This window comes from Mandrillus leucophaeus, unplaced genomic scaffold (genome assembly GCF_000951045.1).
Source record: "Mandrillus leucophaeus isolate KB7577 unplaced genomic scaffold, Mleu.le_1.0 Scaffold196, whole genome shotgun sequence".
Classification (NCBI taxonomy): Eukaryota; Metazoa; Chordata; class Mammalia; order Primates; family Cercopithecidae; genus Mandrillus; species Mandrillus leucophaeus.
This window is the reverse complement of record NW_012101987.1, coordinates 539,822-560,530: the sequence shown is the minus strand read 5'-3', so window position 1 is coordinate 560,530 and position 20,709 is coordinate 539,822. Positions and strand designations below refer to the sequence as shown.

The 20,709-nt window shown below is 36.1% G+C and overlaps 1 protein-coding gene across 1 annotated transcript in view; it reads right to left on the bottom strand.

The window, feature by feature from the left end:
* Positions 1-5,349: 5,349 nt before the first annotated feature.
* Positions 5,350-20,709, bottom strand: part of ZFC3H1 (zinc finger, C3H1-type containing) — a 63,218-nt gene continuing 47,858 nt past the window's right edge. Inside the window, exons 24-35 of the mRNA XM_011978509.1 lie at positions 19,083-19,320; positions 15,952-16,057; positions 15,667-15,865; positions 15,044-15,138; positions 10,939-11,049; positions 10,569-10,673; positions 10,270-10,435; positions 9,083-9,183; positions 7,533-7,634; positions 6,812-6,851; positions 6,449-6,511; positions 5,350-6,319 (exon numbers count right to left, since the gene is read on the bottom strand). Coding sequence (XP_011833899.1) covers positions 6,182-6,319; positions 6,449-6,511; positions 6,812-6,851; positions 7,533-7,634; positions 9,083-9,183; positions 10,270-10,435; positions 10,569-10,673; positions 10,939-11,049; positions 15,044-15,138; positions 15,667-15,865; positions 15,952-16,057; positions 19,083-19,320 — 1,464 coding nt within the window. The 3' untranslated portion in view covers positions 5,350-6,181. The remainder of the gene's footprint in view (positions 6,320-6,448; positions 6,512-6,811; positions 6,852-7,532; positions 7,635-9,082; positions 9,184-10,269; positions 10,436-10,568; positions 10,674-10,938; positions 11,050-15,043; positions 15,139-15,666; positions 15,866-15,951; positions 16,058-19,082; positions 19,321-20,709) is intronic.

The window sequence follows — 20,709 nt, the reverse complement described above, 5'->3', positions numbered from 1 at the left end:
CTGTTTCCCAGGCTGGTCTCAAGCAATCCTCCTGTCTTGGCCTCCCGAAGTGCAGGTATTACAGGCCTGAGCCACGGTACCTGGCCTACACTACAATTTTCTGCTGTCTCTCTTGCAAACAGCAACTAATTCATGCTTGAGCATTGGTAGAGTTATATGCTCTTCATCAAGTGACAGCAATGAAATTCTGTCCAGGGCTGGGCATGGTGCCTCACACCTGTAATCCCAATACTTTGGAAGGCCTAGGCAGTTAGACTGCTTGAGCTCAGGAGTTCAAGACCAGCCTAGCCAATACAGTGAAACCCTGTCTCTACAAAAAATACAAAAAGAAAAAGAAAAAAGCCAAGCATGGTAGTGTGTGCCTGTGATCCCAGCTACTCATGAGGCTGAGGTGGGAGGATCACTTGAGCCCAGGAGGTTGGGGCTGCAGTGAGCCATGACTGCACCATTGCACTCCAACCTGGGTAAGAGACCCTGTCTCAAAAAAAATTAAAAAAAAAAAGAAGAAAAGAAATTAGGTCCAGAGGAAGCAAACTATTATTTTGTAGCATCTCTGCTTTCAAAATTTTGGAACATGATTCTAAACTCAAAATACTTCTCTTTTTTTTTTAAGGGTAATTCCTATTATTTGATCTCAACACCCCTGAGGTAAGTACACATCATTCCCCATTTTAATGCAGAAAAAGAGACAGGGGGCAGTGAAATGGCCTGTCACAATTACATAGCTAGTTTATGGTAGAGCTGAATCTAATACCCAGATCTTTTAGATACACACTTTTTCATCACTCACATTGGTTCACATTTCTCCATTTCCTGAAACTATTTCTTTGTAGCTCCATTTCAAACAGTATGAAATGTCAAATCTATCTCCTGGTAATCTCATAAATTTCACTGTATGATGTGCCAAGTTGAGTGTTTGTTTTGGCCTTGGCAGCATATGCCCTGATTATGTCCACTAATGCAAACAGCTCACCAGTCTGTCATTCTTCCTAATTGATTCAGCTCCTTTAGACTGCTGGCCATCATTCTCTTTCATATGGCTTACTTTCGCTAGGTAAGAACTTTTGCAATCAAGCTGCTTGATTGACCAAACAATATTGTAAACCTACCTTTGATTTCAACGGACTTGATAATCAGTCTTGAGATTTTCAGATTCCCAAAAGGCAAATGTATATACTTTTTAAGAAAGGCTATGCAAATAGTTTTCATGTTTAAATTTAAAATTTTACTTAATTCATAGAAGACAGCCCTTGAAAAGTCGTATTTGTTTATAGTTTGAAAATTTATTATATAGTCTTGCGTAAAAGTAAAATATTCATGTTACTCTATGGTAATTGAAATACAATTAACTCACATACTCTTAATGTTCTATTCACTGTTTTGTATTGTTTTGTTCTTACACTGGAGGGAAAATTCAGATCAATCACAGCACCCACCACTTAAGAGTAGTAATGGCTTCAGATACTCTGGAACTTCTGCCTTCCATCAAACTAGGAAGCACACATTCCTCTAAGTTTAAACTTTTTTTGTGGTTATTGTTGTTCCTCAACGGAATCATTTTATTCCTGGCTTTAATTAGCTTTACATTGGTTGAAAACATTTCTGGTATTGGGTCATATGGAAAAACCAGTTTAAAGCAGTGAAGACACTTTGGGCCACTTTTTTTTTTTTTTTTGAGATGGAGTCTCGCTCTGTCGCCCAGGCTGGAGTGCAGCGGCGCAATCTCAGCTCACTGCAAGCTCCCCCTCCCAGGTTCACACCATTCTCCCGCCTCAGCCTACCGAGTAGCTGAGACTACAGGTGCCCGCCACCACGCCCAGCTAATTTACATTTTTAGTAGAGACGGGGTGACGGGGTTTCACCATGTTAGCCAGGATGGTCTCTATGGTCTCTATCTCCTGACCCCGTGATCCGTCAACCTCGTGATCTGCCCACCTCGGTCTCCCAAAGTGCTGGGATTACAGAAGTAAGCCACCACCCCCGGCCCACTTTGGGTAGTTCTATATAAACAGAAAAATAACCATGACTCTTAAAACGTAATGGCTCAACACCATAGGAAAGGTTTAAAAAAAAGTAATGGAAAACCATGTAGACTGGAATTGAAATAGTGCTCTGCAAGTTGTAGATAATAAATGTTGCAAGTGACATTTTATTCATGCATTACCCAAGAAGTTAGAGAGAGGGAAAAAAGTAAAAGCTAGTAGCAGCAGCTGCAATTACAATCAGACTTTGGAAATCAATGCTGTTTAAACTGGGTCTTCTAATAGGATTACTCCTAGTCACTCATGCTCATGTGGGTTTTGAAGCACAGGGTGCCCCAAAGGCACTCTCTTCTGAACAGTTAGGCTGCTATGGAGTTTTACACATCTGTTACTATGTTTAATGAATTTTCAGTTGTGAATGAATTTGGAAAGTTAAAGCTTTTCAGAAAGTTTTTTTAAAAATGCACAGGTTTCCAAATGTGCAGATAGAAGTGACACGATTTTTGAAATTATTATTGGTCTCAACTTTTCCTCCATTTTTTTCCTTAGCTCAGTGATTAACTTCCATTCAGGAAGCCTTTCCCAACTTCTAACTCAAGTTAGGATAGATACCCTTTGGAGATGCTTCCTTGGCATACGTTCCTCTTCTGTTAGAACGTAAAAGGGGATCCCTTTACTCTTCTCTGTATTGAGAACGCCTAGCACAGAGCTCAAATGGATTCTGAAATGAAAAAATGCCTGATTCTCTTCATGAGGCTTCTGAAAAACATGTTGTGGGGTCCCTCTTTTGAAGGTCACCAAATGAGAAGTGGAGACAATCTCTATATCCATCTTACCATTTGTGGAAGACAGAGGCAAGTTTCCATTATCTACCTCAAAGATGTCAGAAAAAATTGAAAAACCTTTTCACATTTATCATAATCTAAATCAGGTAGTACTGAAAAAGTAGTGAGGAAGGTTATGTGAATGATGGTGGAAGACGGAAATGAGGACAGGATGGAACAGCATGTCCTGAGGTAGCTGTTCACTGCCCCCTCCCCAATAGTGAAACATGCAACTGAGGAACACCTGTAGAAAGGGGGCATTCTGGTGGCATATGGAATAAACTCCTCTACCCCCAAAAAAGACGAAAGAAAGAAAAAGCTCTTTTTCAGTTTGACTCTACCACCTACATTAAGCAGCATCACAGCTTGGAAAGATATAGTCCTAATTTTAAACAAAAAAGAAACAATATCAGAAATGTTCATCAGAAGCTTGCCTTTTCTTGACCAGCTCTTGTTCAAAATGTTCTGTATAATTACTGTTAATATGCACTGAAGGGCAATGACACACCTGCAGGCATAATCCTGAAACCTGAAAGGTCACTAAAATTGTATTTCCCCATTCTTCCCTCACATTAATGTTAACATACAGACATGAAAGCAGACTTGAGGAAATTAGGACTTATCTGTGAACACATGACAGCTTTAACCAAGAATATTGGCCCTGCTTTGTATTCTAGCCACATGTTCCTACCTTTTCAACAACCTTGAAAAATAAATATTTGAACTACAATCTTCAATAAAGTCCCTCTACATTTGTTGTCAGTCTTAATCACTTTTTTCTTGTCTGCTTAGTGCCTTTAGCTCTTAGATGTTGCACCTGGAGATTCTTGCTTACTTTATGATGTAGGTTTATACACCCTTTAATTGAAAGCAAACCGCCTTAGATAATCAAGTGAAAAACAACGTTACAAGGTCCACTTTCCGTTAAAAGGCAAATAGAAATATTAGGCTGTTCTCTAAAATGAACAAAAACACATAAAAATACATCACAATCTACCACTCCATTTCCTTTATCAGAGATAAAATCCCACAGCCTAAAAAGGCCTCTTTTGTTAGCATGTTTTGTCCCCCAGCAGGGGTGGCAGATACAAGGGACTGCAGTTCTCAATGACTAGTCTTTTCTCTGTCCAAAAGAAAGACTTTAGTCACACAGTATGTTAAATATTTTTATATTCATGTTTCTGCAATAACCATAAAAACTTTAACCCAAATTTGCTTAATACTTTAATTATCATGTACTGAAAGCACTTCATTAAAAAAAAAAAAAGTAAAACTGATAACGGAAGGATGACAGGAACATATACCTCACCCTTAAGCAGTGTGTGTGATTTTTTTTTTTTAATGTGAAGGTTAAAGTGAGTTTATAAACTGACAGGAAGAAAAGATGATATGAGAATTTATCTTTAAGGCAATATCATTTGTGTAAGATACCTTTAAATAGCAATGACAATGGATCAAAGAAGAAACGGCCTATTCCTACATGACTGTGCAGAACATGTGAATGGCCATCCCTAGAGTTGTCAGTGTACAGCCTCCATGGATGGACCCTGTGACTGCATGCACTGAGTGGAATTCTACATACACCAATGCAAAGAACTCATTAAAAAAAAAAAAAAAAGAGACAGATAAAACAGTTACTGCTGATGGAACTGTTAATGTAACAAAAGTTCAAGCTTAGCACTGTCTCCTAAAAACTACTGAGACATTTCAGTTAACATTAAAAACTGTTACACTATGGAGGCACACACTGGAAATATTTCACTAAGGACCTAACAACTGTTTTCAAAAAATCAGAGCAGGAAAAGCTTTCAAAGTTATATAAAGTTAAATGCATACAGTGAGTAGATAGATATCTATTCCTCCAGGATTACTATCTTCCACCCACATTTTTTTGGTTTTAGGGAAAAACCAGTAAGCCTCCAGCTTTCTTTTTGATTAAATGAAAGACACTAGACAAATGGATTCCATTCTTGACCCCATCAAACAGCACTTACTAGCCAAATCGCCCTGTCTGGTAAAATATGGTTCTATTTTTAGTGAGCATTATACAAATGTAAACATGTACAAGTTTGCCTGGTATTTCATGGGGTTGCTGCTCTGTCTCTAACAGTTCAAGTGCAAGTTGTTAAGACCAGATTTGTGGTGGTGTGTGTGTGTCATTAACATTTTTCTTGCCAAGGTTAAAACAACCAAATATAAACTGAAAACAAAATAAAAAGCAAGGTCTCCTTTGCATTCAATCACACTAATATTCAACATAAGATGGCATGTCACTAGGCAAATCATTCAAACTACAGTTGGGAGGCACCTTCTAAACACTGTGAATTTGAGAACAAGGAATTTAATGGTAGTGCAAACCTCTCTGTTCACTGTCCTCACAACAGTATCCATCTTCTCATGAATTAAGAAATCATTAAATTTTTTTTTTTAATGAGAAAGCAGTTTCAAGATAAAAAAGTATTGCTATAAGTTATGGTAAATATCTTTATCTCCGACTTCAACCCTTTCCCACCAGTGTGAAAAGTGAATAAAGACAGCAAGAGTTTTTAGAAAGTTAACTTATATTAAAAAAGTATATAAACAATTTTAATACTACAAAGTAGTATTTCAATACAAAGCAGTTCAAATATTAACTGTTCTTTAAACTGTTAAACTTTATTATAAATTAAAATTTCTTTACAAAAAAATTGCACATAATATTTGACCACTCTTAGGTTCTGATGCACTGGCATTTGCAATAGTTTCTTTAATCTTCAAGTTAAACAGTCTCGGCAAGGAGTCCAGAACGTAGAAAGGGCAATAAACAACCCTGATAGAGCATTCAAGTGCAACTAGCAGACTTGTGGCCATGGCAGTTACACTTTCCTTAAGATGGACTGCTATAGTTTTAAATCCTGAAATGAAGAATCTCAAAAAAATTTAAAAAGGAAAAACTAAAAGGGACTGCCTGCTTTTTTACTGTAAACACAGCCCTGGATATTAAATCCCAAACAGGAATCTCTCAGGCATCAGAGAGTGTCAAGTGAATCAGGAATAACACAAAATAAAGGAATGGGGGAGAAAATAAAAAAACAAAAACAAGGCAAAATTAAAATAAATGTCAGTCACTTTGAGGAACTATACTTACGTATATGATGTTATGAGAATCTGGCAGGGCCTAGAAGCAGGCCAAACAGGAAGTTCATTTATCCAACCGAAGAGGATCATGTTCATTGCTTCCGGTTTTGAGGACAGGATATTGTAGGGAACTTGATATGATCAATAATGCTTGTCTGCCTTACACAGACCTTAGCCAGGGATCAGCCTAATCTTGAAGAATCATTCAAATAATTTTGGCAATTATTATAAGGACTTAGAACTGACTGCACCCAGTGTTCAGTGATTCTTGCTTTCTGTTTTGTTACTGTTTAAATTTAAGAGCTCATTTAGGCTGACTCCAATCTCTTGGCACTTGGAAACTAGTTTTCTCAGGTTATCAGTTTTACCTCCTTCTGATGCTTCAAACAAGAGTTGCTGTAAAAGACAGGGAAGCATAGAAGTAAGACTTAGCTAGAGTTTGAGCATTACCACATCAATGGATATGGCACATGCAGAAAATTTACAGGAAAACATCAAGATAAAATAAAAGATAAAAAGCATTACATCTTTCCACAGTGATGCACAAAGAGGTAACTTCTGTAAGGCTCTCTGATATAAACGGTGGACCTGTAAGATAGATATACACACAATTCCATCAGAAAACATAATGAAAAACACCTTCATAATTCTATCTGTTTAAAGAATGGTAATTCACAGTAACATCTGAGACAAAATGGTTATGCTGAGTTTTGGAGTTTCCAAATATTTGGTGCTCTTAAAATGTTAACTACTTTTGTTTCCCCACCTGGTTCCTAGTTTGCATGAAATGTTAACTTCTGTGCTTTAATTCTTTTAAATTGAGAAGTCAACAAAAGGGACAGAAAAACTTTTTAAAAGTGACCCATCTGATATTCAACCATGGCTTACCTCTCTTTGTCCCTTTAGAACAATCTCAGCAGCAATGGCTCTAAGGGAAAAAAAAAAAAAAAGGAATACAGAAAAAGGAAAAGAAAAATTTATATATCTTTGAACAAAATGAAACACCACCACTGGCAGAATACTGACTGTGGGAATCTGAGTACAAAACTTCCTGAAAGTTAACAGGCTAAACTTCCAAGGAGGAAAACCTATAGTGAAAAGAAAAATTCAACAATTTTTATCAACTTTACAAGAAAAAAGCAGACCAGTGTTTTGAACATAAATAACGTTCACGGGAGGAAAAAAAAACAAAAACAAAAACAAAACACCTCATAATTACTAGTCAAAAATACCTAGCACTAACACCTTTAAAAGAAAGAAGAAATCAGACTATAACAGGGTAGACACACCACATTTCAAAAGAGGCGGTCTTAAAATGACTGTAGCAGATTTGTTTGATAATAGTACTGTTACTTAAATGTTCTCCTTCAAAGAAAATTAAAAGTCTACGCTTTTTGCTTTTAGAGGCAATTCTTAATGAGTACTCACTCTCATTAAACCTCAGTAAATGCTAAAAACAAATCTAAATTAAGAATAGCAATCTGTCCACGAAAAAAAGAAAAAAAAAATACATATATATATAGATGTCATTTCAGATTTTACCTGTCTGGAGCAAACCTTATAAATAAAAGCAATAGCTATAAAAACATGTACATGATTGTTGCATTACATTTTCCAGGTGGCCAGGCATGTTGGGATATTATATGTAAACATCTTGGCTTGAAGTTTCAGAATCTGAACATTGCTTTCTTCCCATTCATGTTGAAGTAACCTGTAAAGTACATTCAGGAAAATGAACAAAGCATTGCAGTGTAGGGAACCCCAAATGTGCTCTATGAGCACAATGATTAAGTATAAATCTTGATTAGTTAAATTCCATAAAGGCTACCCAGCAAATATTTCAGAATGTCTCTTACAAAAATTACCCTGGGACAGGAATGTGCAAACTATGAAGAGGTCAAGTCAAGATCTATGCTCATCTTACCAAACTACACTGAGGTACATGTATTTCTATAGGACATAAAAGCATTCCCTCCAAATAAGAGTCCCTATTTCCCATCCCAATTTTTTTTTAAACTAATGGCTTGATACTAATGCAATTTCCTGGTATTTTTCTTTCTTAGAGTATGATCAATCTTGAATATTTCTTGAACTAAAATGCATGTATAGTAACCATTAAAGTTCTCTATTCTCCTGGAAAAAAAGAACAGGGACGACCAGAGGAAATAAGTGTCAAAACACAGAGGTAGGGATTTACCAACAAAATAAACAAGTAAACTACCTACATTCTAAAATGCCTATCACAATAGAAAATTATGTCAAAATATGACCACATTTTCTATTTCACATTTTATCAAAGGTGTTTCATAATTAACATTTCTGTAATGAGCTTCTACAGATTGGCAGGCTTGCTAAGAAAATTGTAAAATACTACCATTATGTTTGTCTCAACTGTAGTTTTTAAACTTTTATATGATTTTGCCCAAATACATGCTAAATGAAATGTAAATCCTTTAAAACATAAGGGAACATTTTATAAATATTTTAGGTATCTTAAGATCCATAAAACGATAAGATACAACTGATGCAGTGGGAATGACTGTACAAGTGGAGGCCAATGCATTAGCATGCAGGGTACCCTTTTGAATTAAAAAGCATAATTCTTGTGGATGAAAGTGGGTTTGCTGTATCAGAGCAGAGAAAGTACAAAGAAAGGCTGAGAAATCTCGTTCTGATTGAATATATGAAATCCCTAATCAGTGCTTCAAAAATGTGGTGTGAGGGCTCAAGGTCAGGAATCTACATTTTAAATGAGCATCCCAGGAGATTCTAATGTTTGCCAATATTTGAGAGCAACTGACCTAGGTGAAAATATGAAAGCCTCTTAAATAATATTTCCTTGCCATGGAAAACAAGCTTACCGCTTATAATGCACATGCTAAGGACAGATGGTGTGTGTTTAGGGAACACTGATGAACTTTATTTGAATGGAATTATTTGCCCCCTTGTAACTTGAAGTTTTCTGAAGCGACCAGAATTTTTACACTGACTTTTGAACGAATAGCTAAATATTGGCTTAACAACTCTGAAATTAAGTAGTATATATTCATGAGGACATAATGGAACAACAGACTATTTTTATCAAGTTTTCAAGAATAATTTTATATGAAGAGCCTATTCCATTAGGCAGAGAACCAAAAGAATGTTACTTTTTCTTACCTCAATGCAAGTCCAGAATTAGCTGGCATAATTGAACAAAACCGTTCCAAGGTTTTGGAATGCTGGGTCTTTGGAACACAGCTCAAATAAAAGAAAATAACCTGTAAAGGTTGAGGGGGGCGAAAAATGAATGCAACCAAAATGTGAAATCCAATTACCTATGTGTTTTAACACGAAAACCAAAATGGTCTTTAAGATATGAATGTATAAATTATAGTAATGTATGATGTTGTGAGTTACAGTTCCTACCATTAATTTTATTAGTGACTTTCCAAATACGAATTAGGAAATATGGTCTAGTGATGAGAACCATGGGCAGAACACTGACAAGAAGCCAGGAGTCCGGGTTTTCATTCCTGAGTCTACCTTTACTTGCTGTATAGCTCGGCAAGTCATAGGGCTAATAATACCTGCCACATCTTGCTCATGGAATGCCCGTGTGTAAATGACTTAATGTCCATAAAGTGGTTTGAGATCCTGGGATAAAGAATGGCATAGAAGTACAAGCATAATAATTGGTTATCCTGATTAGCAACAAAACCACCCCACCAAAAATAAATAAATAAAACATATATATGTTTTAGTCTACAATAAGCTTTAGCAAGGAGCTTTTTAGCCTATAATGTGCTGAATAAAAGTAGTGCCAGAAAAAAAAGTTTTTAAAAAGGTAATCACAAAACTGTATCTTTAGATTCTACTTTTAGAATTATAAGCAGCACCTAATCTTAAACTTTCTTATGCCTTATGTATAGCTATATTTGCTTGACAAAATATTTACAAAAAGAGCAGCTACAACGTATAAGCCCATTCTTACTTATTTTGAAGTTACTAAATTTTTCATTCAGTAGAATTTTCAACTACTCAAGCAAAACATTACAGGTATTACAATAGAATCTTTGATTTGATGTGTTTTTTCATTAATATGTATTACACCTTAATATCCCTATTTTGCTTCCAATGTTAAATTTTTGTAACTATAACATAATAATTAATGCACATTTTAATTGAGCCTCAAAGGGTTCTATTGATAGACTCTAAATAGATAAGAAACATGGTCAAGAATAGTAGTGAATGTTAAGAAAGTAGTCCTAGAAAAAGCTCTCTTGATATAAAACAGGAGTTTTGCTATCATTTTTAAAGTCTTTGTTTTATACAAACATCTAAAGAAAAAAGTTTTGAGTTCTTACCCTATTATGAAATTCATAGTTGGACCAGTAATCAGCACTGCTAAAAGGAATGGGGTATCGGGCAGGGACTGTAACCAAACATCTATTCACTAAATCAGTAAAAAATTTGAATTCTTGAACTTTGTTTCTGGATCCAGCAGCTCTATTATTCGCAAAGACAAGATAACTGCCAAAAGAAAAATATTATAATTTAGAATAACTAAGCCAGTAGTTCTCCCACCAAGAAAGCTGGTCACACCTTTCCCAACCATACCCCTTTATCCCCAAATCCCATTCTTATCAAGAAAAATTAAACTTACTCCATCCATATCTTCTGTACTATATCACACCTCATGGCCACCCCTAATGCTGCCTCATATGCCTCCACTGTCTCTTTAATACTTGATTGAAGAGGATGACAAAGGCTGTTTAAAAAATGAAGGAAAACATGTCTATCATTCAATTCTATCAGGTGAAGGAATGACAAAGGATTTTAAACATTACAGACGTTATTACAATAGAATCCTTCTTTTGACCTTTCTTCTCTAGTATATAGTAAACCTTAGCATCTCTTCAATTGTGCTTCAATGACTTTAACATCAAGTTAATTATAACAAACACAGTGTAATTCAATAATAAACAGCAAATGCAGGCCTAGTATGCAGTATCTCTCCACAGTGGATGTCTCACCAGTAAATCAGCCACAAATAAGGAACTTGGTGGTTAAACATATCATCCTCAAAATTCCCTTTACATAAACGAGATGGAATGTCAATTGGTCCTGGAATATTTAAAAGATACCTGAAAAAAAACCAAGTATTGTTTTAAATTACACCTATACACACATGAATTACACACATATTTTTTAAAATCGTTAGTTTCACTTAAATTTCATTTAAATATTTTTTAGAAAGCAACGAGACTTTCTTTTCATATGCATACTATACCTATTTGGTCACATCTCTAGGATTACACGTTACTCACAATGTTTTTTGTGTGTGTTTGTTTTTGAGACGAGTCTCGCTCTGTCGCCCAGGCTGGAGTGCAGTGGCACAATCTCGGCTCATTGCAGCCTCCACTTCCCAGGTTCAGGTGATTCTCATGTCTTAGCTTCCCGAGTAGCTGGGACTACAGGCATGCAGCACCACGCCCAGCTAATTTTTGTATTTGTAATAGAGACAGTGTTTCGCCATGTTGGCCAGGCTGGTCTTGAACTCCAGGCTTCAAGTAATTCACATGCCTCAACCTCCCAAAGTGCTGGGATTATAGGCATGAGCCGCTGTGCCTGGCCACAATTTTATTATTTTATACCTATATGAAAAACTCTCCTCCTAAAATGAATTTTTTATTCTATCCCCAAGATTAAACGAAACCCCATAATCCTCTAATTAAACCTAGTTTAAAAAGAACAAATGAGTCTACCAAGTATCTGAAATTTTCCAATGAAATCTGTACTTTCTTGTTAAAAAAAGATTTACAAGGCCTGGGGCTGTGGCTCACACCCGTAATCCCAGCACTTAGGGAGGCCGAGGTACGTGGATCACTTAAGGTCAGGAGTTCAAGATCAGCCTGGCTAACAACTTGGGTGAAACTCCAAGATCTCTACAAAAAATACAAAAATTAGCCAGGCGAGGTGGTGCATGCCTGTAGTCCCAGCTACTCCCGGGCTGAGGTGGGAGAATAGCTTGAACTCAGGAGGCAGAGATTGCAGTGAGCTGAGATCACAACACTGTGCTCCAGCCCATGTTAAAGAGTGAGACCCTTTCTTAAAAAAAAAAAAAAAGATTACTTATGTCTGAAAGTAATCTCTCTCACATACAGCCATACACACATACAACCCATTTAAGTTTAATTTTAGACATGATATCAAAGTGTATTCTATAACACATTAGCCTATAAGGTACCTGTCAAAAGAGATCTATGATCAAATAAGTTTGGGAAATATTACAAATTATAGCCCCTTCTTGAAAAACCACAATACTTACTAGGATTGTAAGTCAATCCCAGTAACTCTAAAAAGTCAATCAGTAAAGAATTCTACTGGACTAAGTCCACTTTCCCTCCAATGTATTTTAATCTGTGTGTAAGATACCACCATCCTTAAGAACAACGTTTTTAAAGGAAATACATTGATCACAAAAATGACAATCCAGTATAACTATTTGTCTTACATTTTTAAATAATTGCAAGGGGACAAGTCTTAATCAATTAGACAGGCTGCATCAGGGGCAAACATAAGAAAGAGAAGAAACAGAACATCTAGAAGTCAGGTTATAGTCCTGACTTTGCCAAGACAAGCTACATTACCATGAGTTAATCCCTTAACATCCTCACTGAAAACTGAGATGGTCAGAAGAGATAACTTCAAATCTAATCTACTTAAGACTATAATCCCTAGTTTAACTTTAGTAAAGTAAATGATATCCCCAAATTAATTTTTCTAGCTATCTACTTAATCTTCAAATTGACTTGAAACACATGAAAATTACCTATCTAGTTCCTTCTGCCTGCCATCTTTATACTAAATGTCACATAGAGAGTTGATTCAACTCCAGGTAAAAATTACAATGCTAAGTATTTTGCTTAACAATTTCTACTCATGAAATTTTAAAAGTGTTTTGAACCAATTAAGAGCAGATTTCTCCTATTAATAAACATTGACAATATATAAATTTTAAAAACTTGTATCAATATACAGTAAGTATGGCAAGGCCAAAAATTATCTCATCTATCGTCATTCTCCTAATAGCTGATGAAAAAGACTTTCTAAATTAACAGAAATGCACAATCTTTGTGTAAACAGGGTTTCATTATTGTCTAAATAAGCTATAAACAGAATACCTTTTTCTCTTAATTCTCAGTGAATTATGACTATTTCCACAAAATAATAAAGATGACTTAGTAATGAGAATATATTTGGAGACAACTCATTTTCAAATTTTTATTGATGCTTATTTATTCTGCCTTATTAAGCTGGCATCAAGAAGATCTGAAAATCTTTGATTAGTTACCAAGGCAGAAATTGGTAGCATTTTCTTTTAAACTAAACCCATTATCTCCGTGCCCAAGGGAAGATCAGAACCAGCAATCTCTAAAGAGCTTGGTTCAGCCTTGAATTAGTCCTTTGCCTGAGCTTGAGATGTTAAAGCAAACTAATTTAAACAAGGAAGAAATTGAGTATGGAGAAGCTGAAAAATCTCTAAACTCCTTATAGAAGTTTAATTATTTTCTATTAATTTGCATTTAGAATTATTTCATTTGTAATTATCTGTAAATATTAACATAGATGTAACAGAGCAGAAAGAAGGGTCCTTTGGGAAGGGCACTAAAATTGCTATGGCAATAAATTGCTACCATAAGAGGACACATATAAAGACTCAAGTCTGGAAGGGAATAGTGTTCCCAAATCTCAAATAAAACTGCCATGTTCACAAAAAGTTCTAGGGTGGGCCGGGCACAGTGGCTCACAACTGTAATTCTAGCACTTTGGGAGGCTAAGGCAGGTGGATTGCCTGAGCTCAGGAGTTCAAGACCATCCTGGGTAACACAGTGAAACCTGTCTCTACTAAAATACAAAAAATTAGTCAGGTGTAGGGGGTGTGAGCCTGTAATCCCAGCTACTTTGGAGGCTGAGACAGGAGAATTGCTTGAACCTGGGAGACGGAGGGTTGCAATGAGGTGAGATTGCACCACAGCACTCCAGCCTGGGAGACAGAGCGAGATTCCATTTCTTAAAGTAAAATTTAACAACAACAACAACAACAACAACAAAAACAAGGTCTAGGTTGGATAGATCACTTACTTAAAAAAATTTGGGCTTTAAGATTCTACTTTCACTCATCTGTATTTTCTACAATAAATTTTTTTGAGAGATATTCAGCTTAGGTCTTTCTTCTCTCAGTTCTTCCTAATACAAAATAGAGTATGTCGTGATAAAATATTTTCCTTTTGATGCTGCTTTAACTTAGGATCAGCAAACCATGCCTATTTTTGTAAACAGCTGTACTGGAACACAGTCATAACCATTCATTTACATTTCATCTGTGGCTGGTTTCTCAATAAAGCAATATAGTAGAGTAGTGGTAATAGACTTCATGGCTACATGGCCTGCTAACCTAAAATATTTACTTTCTGGCTCTTAAGAAAAAAAAGTTTGCTAACCCCATAAAGAGATGGGGAGGACAAAGGAAAGATAATTTTAAGAGGCTCCCCCCTAAAAAATCATTATTCAAAACCTGCCACGACCTCTTATAGTTGGAATAGGAACTCTCAGGAAAGACAGTAAGTACAGCTCTATATGAGCTACTAAGAAATTAATGGTTGAGAAAAGGATCCTCTGAAAATTCTTACTCCATGACATATCAAGGGCTAGAGTAGTTCTCTTCAGAATTAAAAAAAGAAAAAGGCATATTATTTATATTCACTTTGATAACCAATCAAATAAATGAAAATATATTTTGTAAAAAATCACTGAGATTGCCTTGGGATAACTAAGTGCTATAATATTCAGTACTAAAATTAACAACAATAACAATAAAGTAAAAGAATGAGTTACTATGGTTATAATATATGCCTTACTTTGTATAGTGTGTTTAATCCAAAGAATGTTAAAGAATTTTCCATCTTGCCTCCATTTTTACTGTTCTATTTATTTTGTTTCGAGTATTCTGTTAAGTGGGTATTCAAGTACTAAAAAGTCAGTCTAAAATGTAATCATATAAGAAAAAAACTGTAATCTTTCTACTGAACTGTGCTATCTCTCATTCCTCTACAAACTAAGAATTCTACAACTTACCGAAACAGATCCAAGTTATTATACTTCTCAAACCCCGGTTTAAAGAAGGATGCAATAAATTTCCGCAAAAATGGAAGAAGATTATCGCCTCGATTCTATTTTAAAAAGAGGGAGGGGGATATATATCAGGCTTACAATGTTTAATTAAAATGTCACAAGGGAGAAAAAAAGCCTTAAAAAAGTACTCATTAGATTAAGTTTCTTGGGTGGGTAAGGGGCGGAGGGGATGAGTTTGAGACATACTCAGAAAACTGTTATTATATTTTACTCTCTGAATTAAGTTCCACTAACGATTAAACAGCTTAACCTCTAACACTACCATAGGCTCACATTTCATCCATCAATTACGTACTAGCCATCTAGCACTGTAGTAGGCGTTGGGCTGCAAATATGAGTAAACATGTTCCTTGCCTTCAAGAAGTTTAGTATAGCATATATTAAAGTAGCTAGGAATAAAATTACAAAGCACTGTAATAAGTGTTAAGGTAGAACTATGGCAGAGAGAGAAGGAACACCTAACACAGCTTGCAAAGGGTAAAAGGACCAGGAAACACTTCCTGGTGCTGACAGGGAAATTTGAAATATAAAAGCATCATATTTAAGAATTATACATTATTTTTTACCTGTAAGATGAAGAATTTGCACATATGATAAAAAACCTCTGCATTCTGAGGATTTTTTTCAAATGCAGTAAGCCACAATGCTCTGGCTTTGTCATGCTGATTTGTTTTCAAATATAATGCAACGAGGGCTTCCAGCAACTGGCAGTTAATGGGACATGATTCCAGTAAAGATTTACAAAGCTCCATTGCAGCCTCATACCTTAACAAAAACAAAAACAAAAAGGTTAAAGACATGAAAAGATCACTTTTTAATACAAGGTGAGCTGCTTGGCAATTAAGTTGTACCTCTCCAGGAGTTGGTGCAGAGCAATCATGTTTGTGTAAAGTGGAAGGCAGGCCTCTATTCTTTCCTCAACAGTAAGGCTCTCATCTGTGCAAGCTTTCACCGCATCTACCCAAAAACATCACAACATGAATCATGTCAATCATAAAAATGAAATATTTGACTGTGTTACTTCAACTCCTAGAGACCAATGGGAAAAGATGACCCCTCCCTTTGATTACCCATCCATCATCTTATTCACCTTTACTGAGCTTCTGGCTTTTACTCAAAGGAAGTTATTCAAGCAATCTCCAAAATCCTAAAATTCAATTCCTTCAACTTTTCCTCAACTTTCCTGGTAAGAATAAAGTCATCCCATATGAGCTTTTGCATCTATCAGTGTTTTCATTTAAACAAGTATCTCTGTTATCCTAAATTCTTTAAAACCCATCTCAAAAAAAAAATTATAGAATAAATTATCTTTTCATCTTTCCCTGACAACTGCAAAGAAAGTCTTGCCCTGCTGCCCCACAAACTAGATCCTTTCCTTACTCCATCAAAACACACTTTTCCCCTTGTAAAGAGTTCTTTCTTGATCTTGTTGCTACTTACTAAATGGTACAATGTTTTACTTTGCACAGCTGTGACCATTTCCTCCTTACCCAATGGTACCACAACTTCCCAGATCCGTGGAGTTTAAAAGTGAATGCAATCATTTTGAAACTACACTCTTGAGGTTCACTTATAAGGACTCCTATCTAACCAAACATAAAAGCTCACCTCTACCTTCATTTTATTTAACATTTGACAGTGTTCTTCCTCTTCTTCTTAATTTCTTCTTGCTTCTGCTTCCAAGAGATTGTTTACATTTCCTCTTATTCCCATTTTAATGACTCCACTGTCCCTTTTACTCCTTACTGTTATGCTCTTAAATCTCATTTCCTCAGGGAAAATATCCCATAGCCTCAACTACTGCATAATTTACTTCAAAAGCACATTATAAAAACTGTAAAGCATTCTATAACACAGTAACTTCTATGTGAATAACACTCAAATCCACTTATGTATTGATAATTGTCCAAGTAAGGTCCACTTCCTTTTTTTTTGAAACGGAGTCTTGCTCTGTTGCCCAGGCTGGAGTGCAGTGGCACGATCTCAGCTCACTGCAACCTCTGCCTCCTGGGTTCAGACAATTATCCTGCCTCAGCCTCCCGAGTAGTTGGGATTACAGGCACACACACCACCATGCCTGACTAATTTTTGTATTTTTAGTAGAGATGGGGTTTCACCATGTTGGCCAGGCTGGTCTCAAACTCCTGACCTCAGGTGATCCACCTGCGTCAGCAGATTATCAAGTGCTGGGATTACAGATGTGAGGCACCACGCATGGCCAAGGTCCACTTCCTTATTTCCTACCGCCAACAATCATTTCCACTTGAATGACCAATTACAATCACAAATACTCCTACCATCAAAATCAGTCTTCCCAACTTACCAGTTTTCTATTAATGACACTTTCCTTTTCCCAGTCTCAAAACTCTGAAATCTTTGATTACTCCTTCTCCTCTTTCCCGACATTTAATCTGCAACCCGTCCCTGCCTCCCCCTGCCTCCTCCCCCCCACGTATTTCTATGTGATAACTTAAAACGTCTCTAATACCCTCCTTCCCAGGATACTTTTCTTGCACTTCAGTTACTGCCATCAGCTTCTGGTTGGTTTTCCTATCATTGGTGTAATTTCTCTTCCAGCACATTCTCTTTCTTAAAGAACCTCTACTGCCATCAAGTCTACCACATTTTCAAGGTTCTTGAAAATCAAGTATCATTCTACTTATCAGGCTTAATCACTACGATTGTCCAGCACAGAATTCTCAGTTTGGTAAGACCTATCCCTTTTCCCAATCACACTTCAAATCCATTGCATAAATTCCCATCTACCTGTTGCCTTTTGTTTAACTCCCCTAACAGTAATGTCCTTTCTTTACTTTCCTTCCTTCACTGGGTATTTAACAAGCATTTAATAAGCACTTAATATTTTGCCACACATCCTTACAGGACCTTAGGAGTAAAACGATAAATAAGACAAGGGTCTACTCCCATCTCTGAGGAGACCCACTTTGTCATATTGATAGCCATGCTTCAACATCTAGCTCCAGGTCCCCATTCTTCTATGAAGACTTCCTTTATCATGCCAATCTATAACAATCTCTTCCCTTTGGGTTCATGGCCAGTATCAAATAATTCTATAAATCACAGATCCTAGTCTCTTGTTTTTTTTGAGACTGAGTCTCACTCTGTTGTCCAGGATGGAGTACAATGGCGTGATCTCAGCTCACTGCAACCTTCGCCTCCTGGTTCAAGCAATTCTTGTGCTTCAGCCTCCTGAGTAGCTGGGAATACAGGCGTGCATCACCACGCCCGGCTACATTTTGTATTTTTAGTAGAGATGGGGATTCACCATGTTGGCCAGGCTGGTCTCGAACTCCTGACCTCAGGTGATCTGCCCATGCCTCCTTGGCTGGGATTACAGGCATGAGCCACTGTGCCCGGCCCTAGTCTCTTTTATGTAGCATACAGTTTAGACTATATACTAACACACAGTTATATGGCCTTATGTGTTTAATAATTATGACAAATGTATAGATTTTATCTTCTGACTAGGCTATATACTTCTTTTAGGAACAGGCTTTACATCTTGTAATGGGTTCCACAACAGGCCTATCATTTAATATAGAGAAGCAACCAACCTCACTGACTGATGGAGAAAATATTAATTGGCTGACAAGATACAAATCTTTAAACTTCCACCTTAATGGACTGCTAAAAAAAAAAAAAAGGTACCTAGTTCTCTGATTTAATCAGTTCATCAAACTTACATAATTTATTTTCTCTACACATTTAACAGATACCCTTTGCCACAATCAGAAAGATAATGTAATATCATGCAGTTACTGGTTTTCAAAGATGCCAGTGACCATCTTCTCTGATTCAATACTTAATTTGCCTTATAAATTGTGAAACTAAAACTTGCAATATAGAGATATAAATTTGTTCCATTTAATTATGGAGAATCACAATAATGGGTAGTTAATGTTCTAAACACTGATGTTACAACATAACAGTTGATATTACAATTTATAAACTTTATACTTACCTTCAAAAACTGCTAACAACATGTCAGGATTAGTCTTTACATCTTGAACTGCTTGCCATGGCATTACAAATGATTCTGTGTTAACAATTCTTGAAGGATTATCATTAGATGGATCATAAAATTTTGAAGGGAGAATGTTGAATTCAATAAGATGTATGTAGGCCAACCATGCCAAACATCGATCACTTGTTTTAAGGTATTCAGCAACTATTCCATCATTAGCAGATTTCAATGCATTCTAGGAAAAATTTTAAATTTTTTGATAAAAAAATTATTTAGAGATGTCAATACCAGATAAACATAATTTTTACCATGCTAAAGTTTATGAAATAATAAAAAGGTCACATTTGTTGGTACATCTTAAGTGTCCTGATACTTAAAATCTAGTAAGACAAAGACAAAACAGTAAAAAGAAAAAAATTTTTTTAAACCACACTCATATAGATTATTTTCATCAGACTGATTTTTTTCCCTTATGGCTTGAATCTTGAAGTTTATCTGTGGATTCTTAACATAAAATACTTTCATTGAAACCTTATAAAAACTCTACTTATTATAAAACTCTATTTATTAGTATCTTATAAAAACTCGACTTATTAGTATCTTATAAAAAAAGATACTACACCCATCAGGCAAATGAGGAAATAAAGTCATAGACTTACCCAATGTCACACGACTTAGCAGTAAGTGGAAGAACAAGGATTCAAATCCAAATCTTGTGCTTTCAACCATTAAATAATGCTATGGATAACAGTGTAGACCTTTTAAACTTTTTCTACAAAATGCAATTAAATCCTGTAACAAGTGCTTACCTGTAAAATTGCCAGTGCACTTTGGCATCTTCCAGTAAATATGTGCAGTTGAACTCTAAACAAAAGAGCCTCCAAAAGCTGAAAGGACAAAATACTGGATGTTTCCCGCTTGGCTGCTCCCATCAGAAACTCCAACATTCTCTCACATACATAATCCTTCTCTTCAAAGGTGCTTTCTAGGTGTAAAAACTGCCCAAAGGGCCTTTATATTATTAATCTTGCCTTACGGGAATAAACCAAAACTACAGACTTTTCACATTTCATTAAAAAACCATCTCATAGTAAATCTTCAACTTCTGCAAAAAGGATAATTGTAAAAATGTATAAATCCATCTTCTAGTACTACAACCTAGATTCCTCTTCTATCACATATCGAAAAGTGGAATCAGATGAAAACTAAAACAATACAGATATACTCTTATAGTCATCACTGAAGCAATTTCATTTCTCTTTTCCCTGATTTAAAAGGTGAATCACAGCAAGATCAGGATGAATATCCAGGGTTCACATTTATTATCACATACAATTTGTGTTGCTTAGGTGTGTGACTATATAAAAGTTTTGAGAATAGACTTATATTAGAAATGTGCTGGGCACAGTGGCTCACACCTATAATCCCAGCACTTAGGGCGGCCCAGGTGGGTGGATCACGTGAGTTTGAGACCAGCCTGGCCAATATAGTGAAACCCCACCTGTACTAAAAATATAAAACTTAGCCAGGCTCGGTGGTGCATGCCTGTAGTCCCAGTTACTTTGGAGGCTGAGGCAGGAGGACCACTTCAACCTGGGAGGCAGAGGTTGCAGTGAGCCAACAT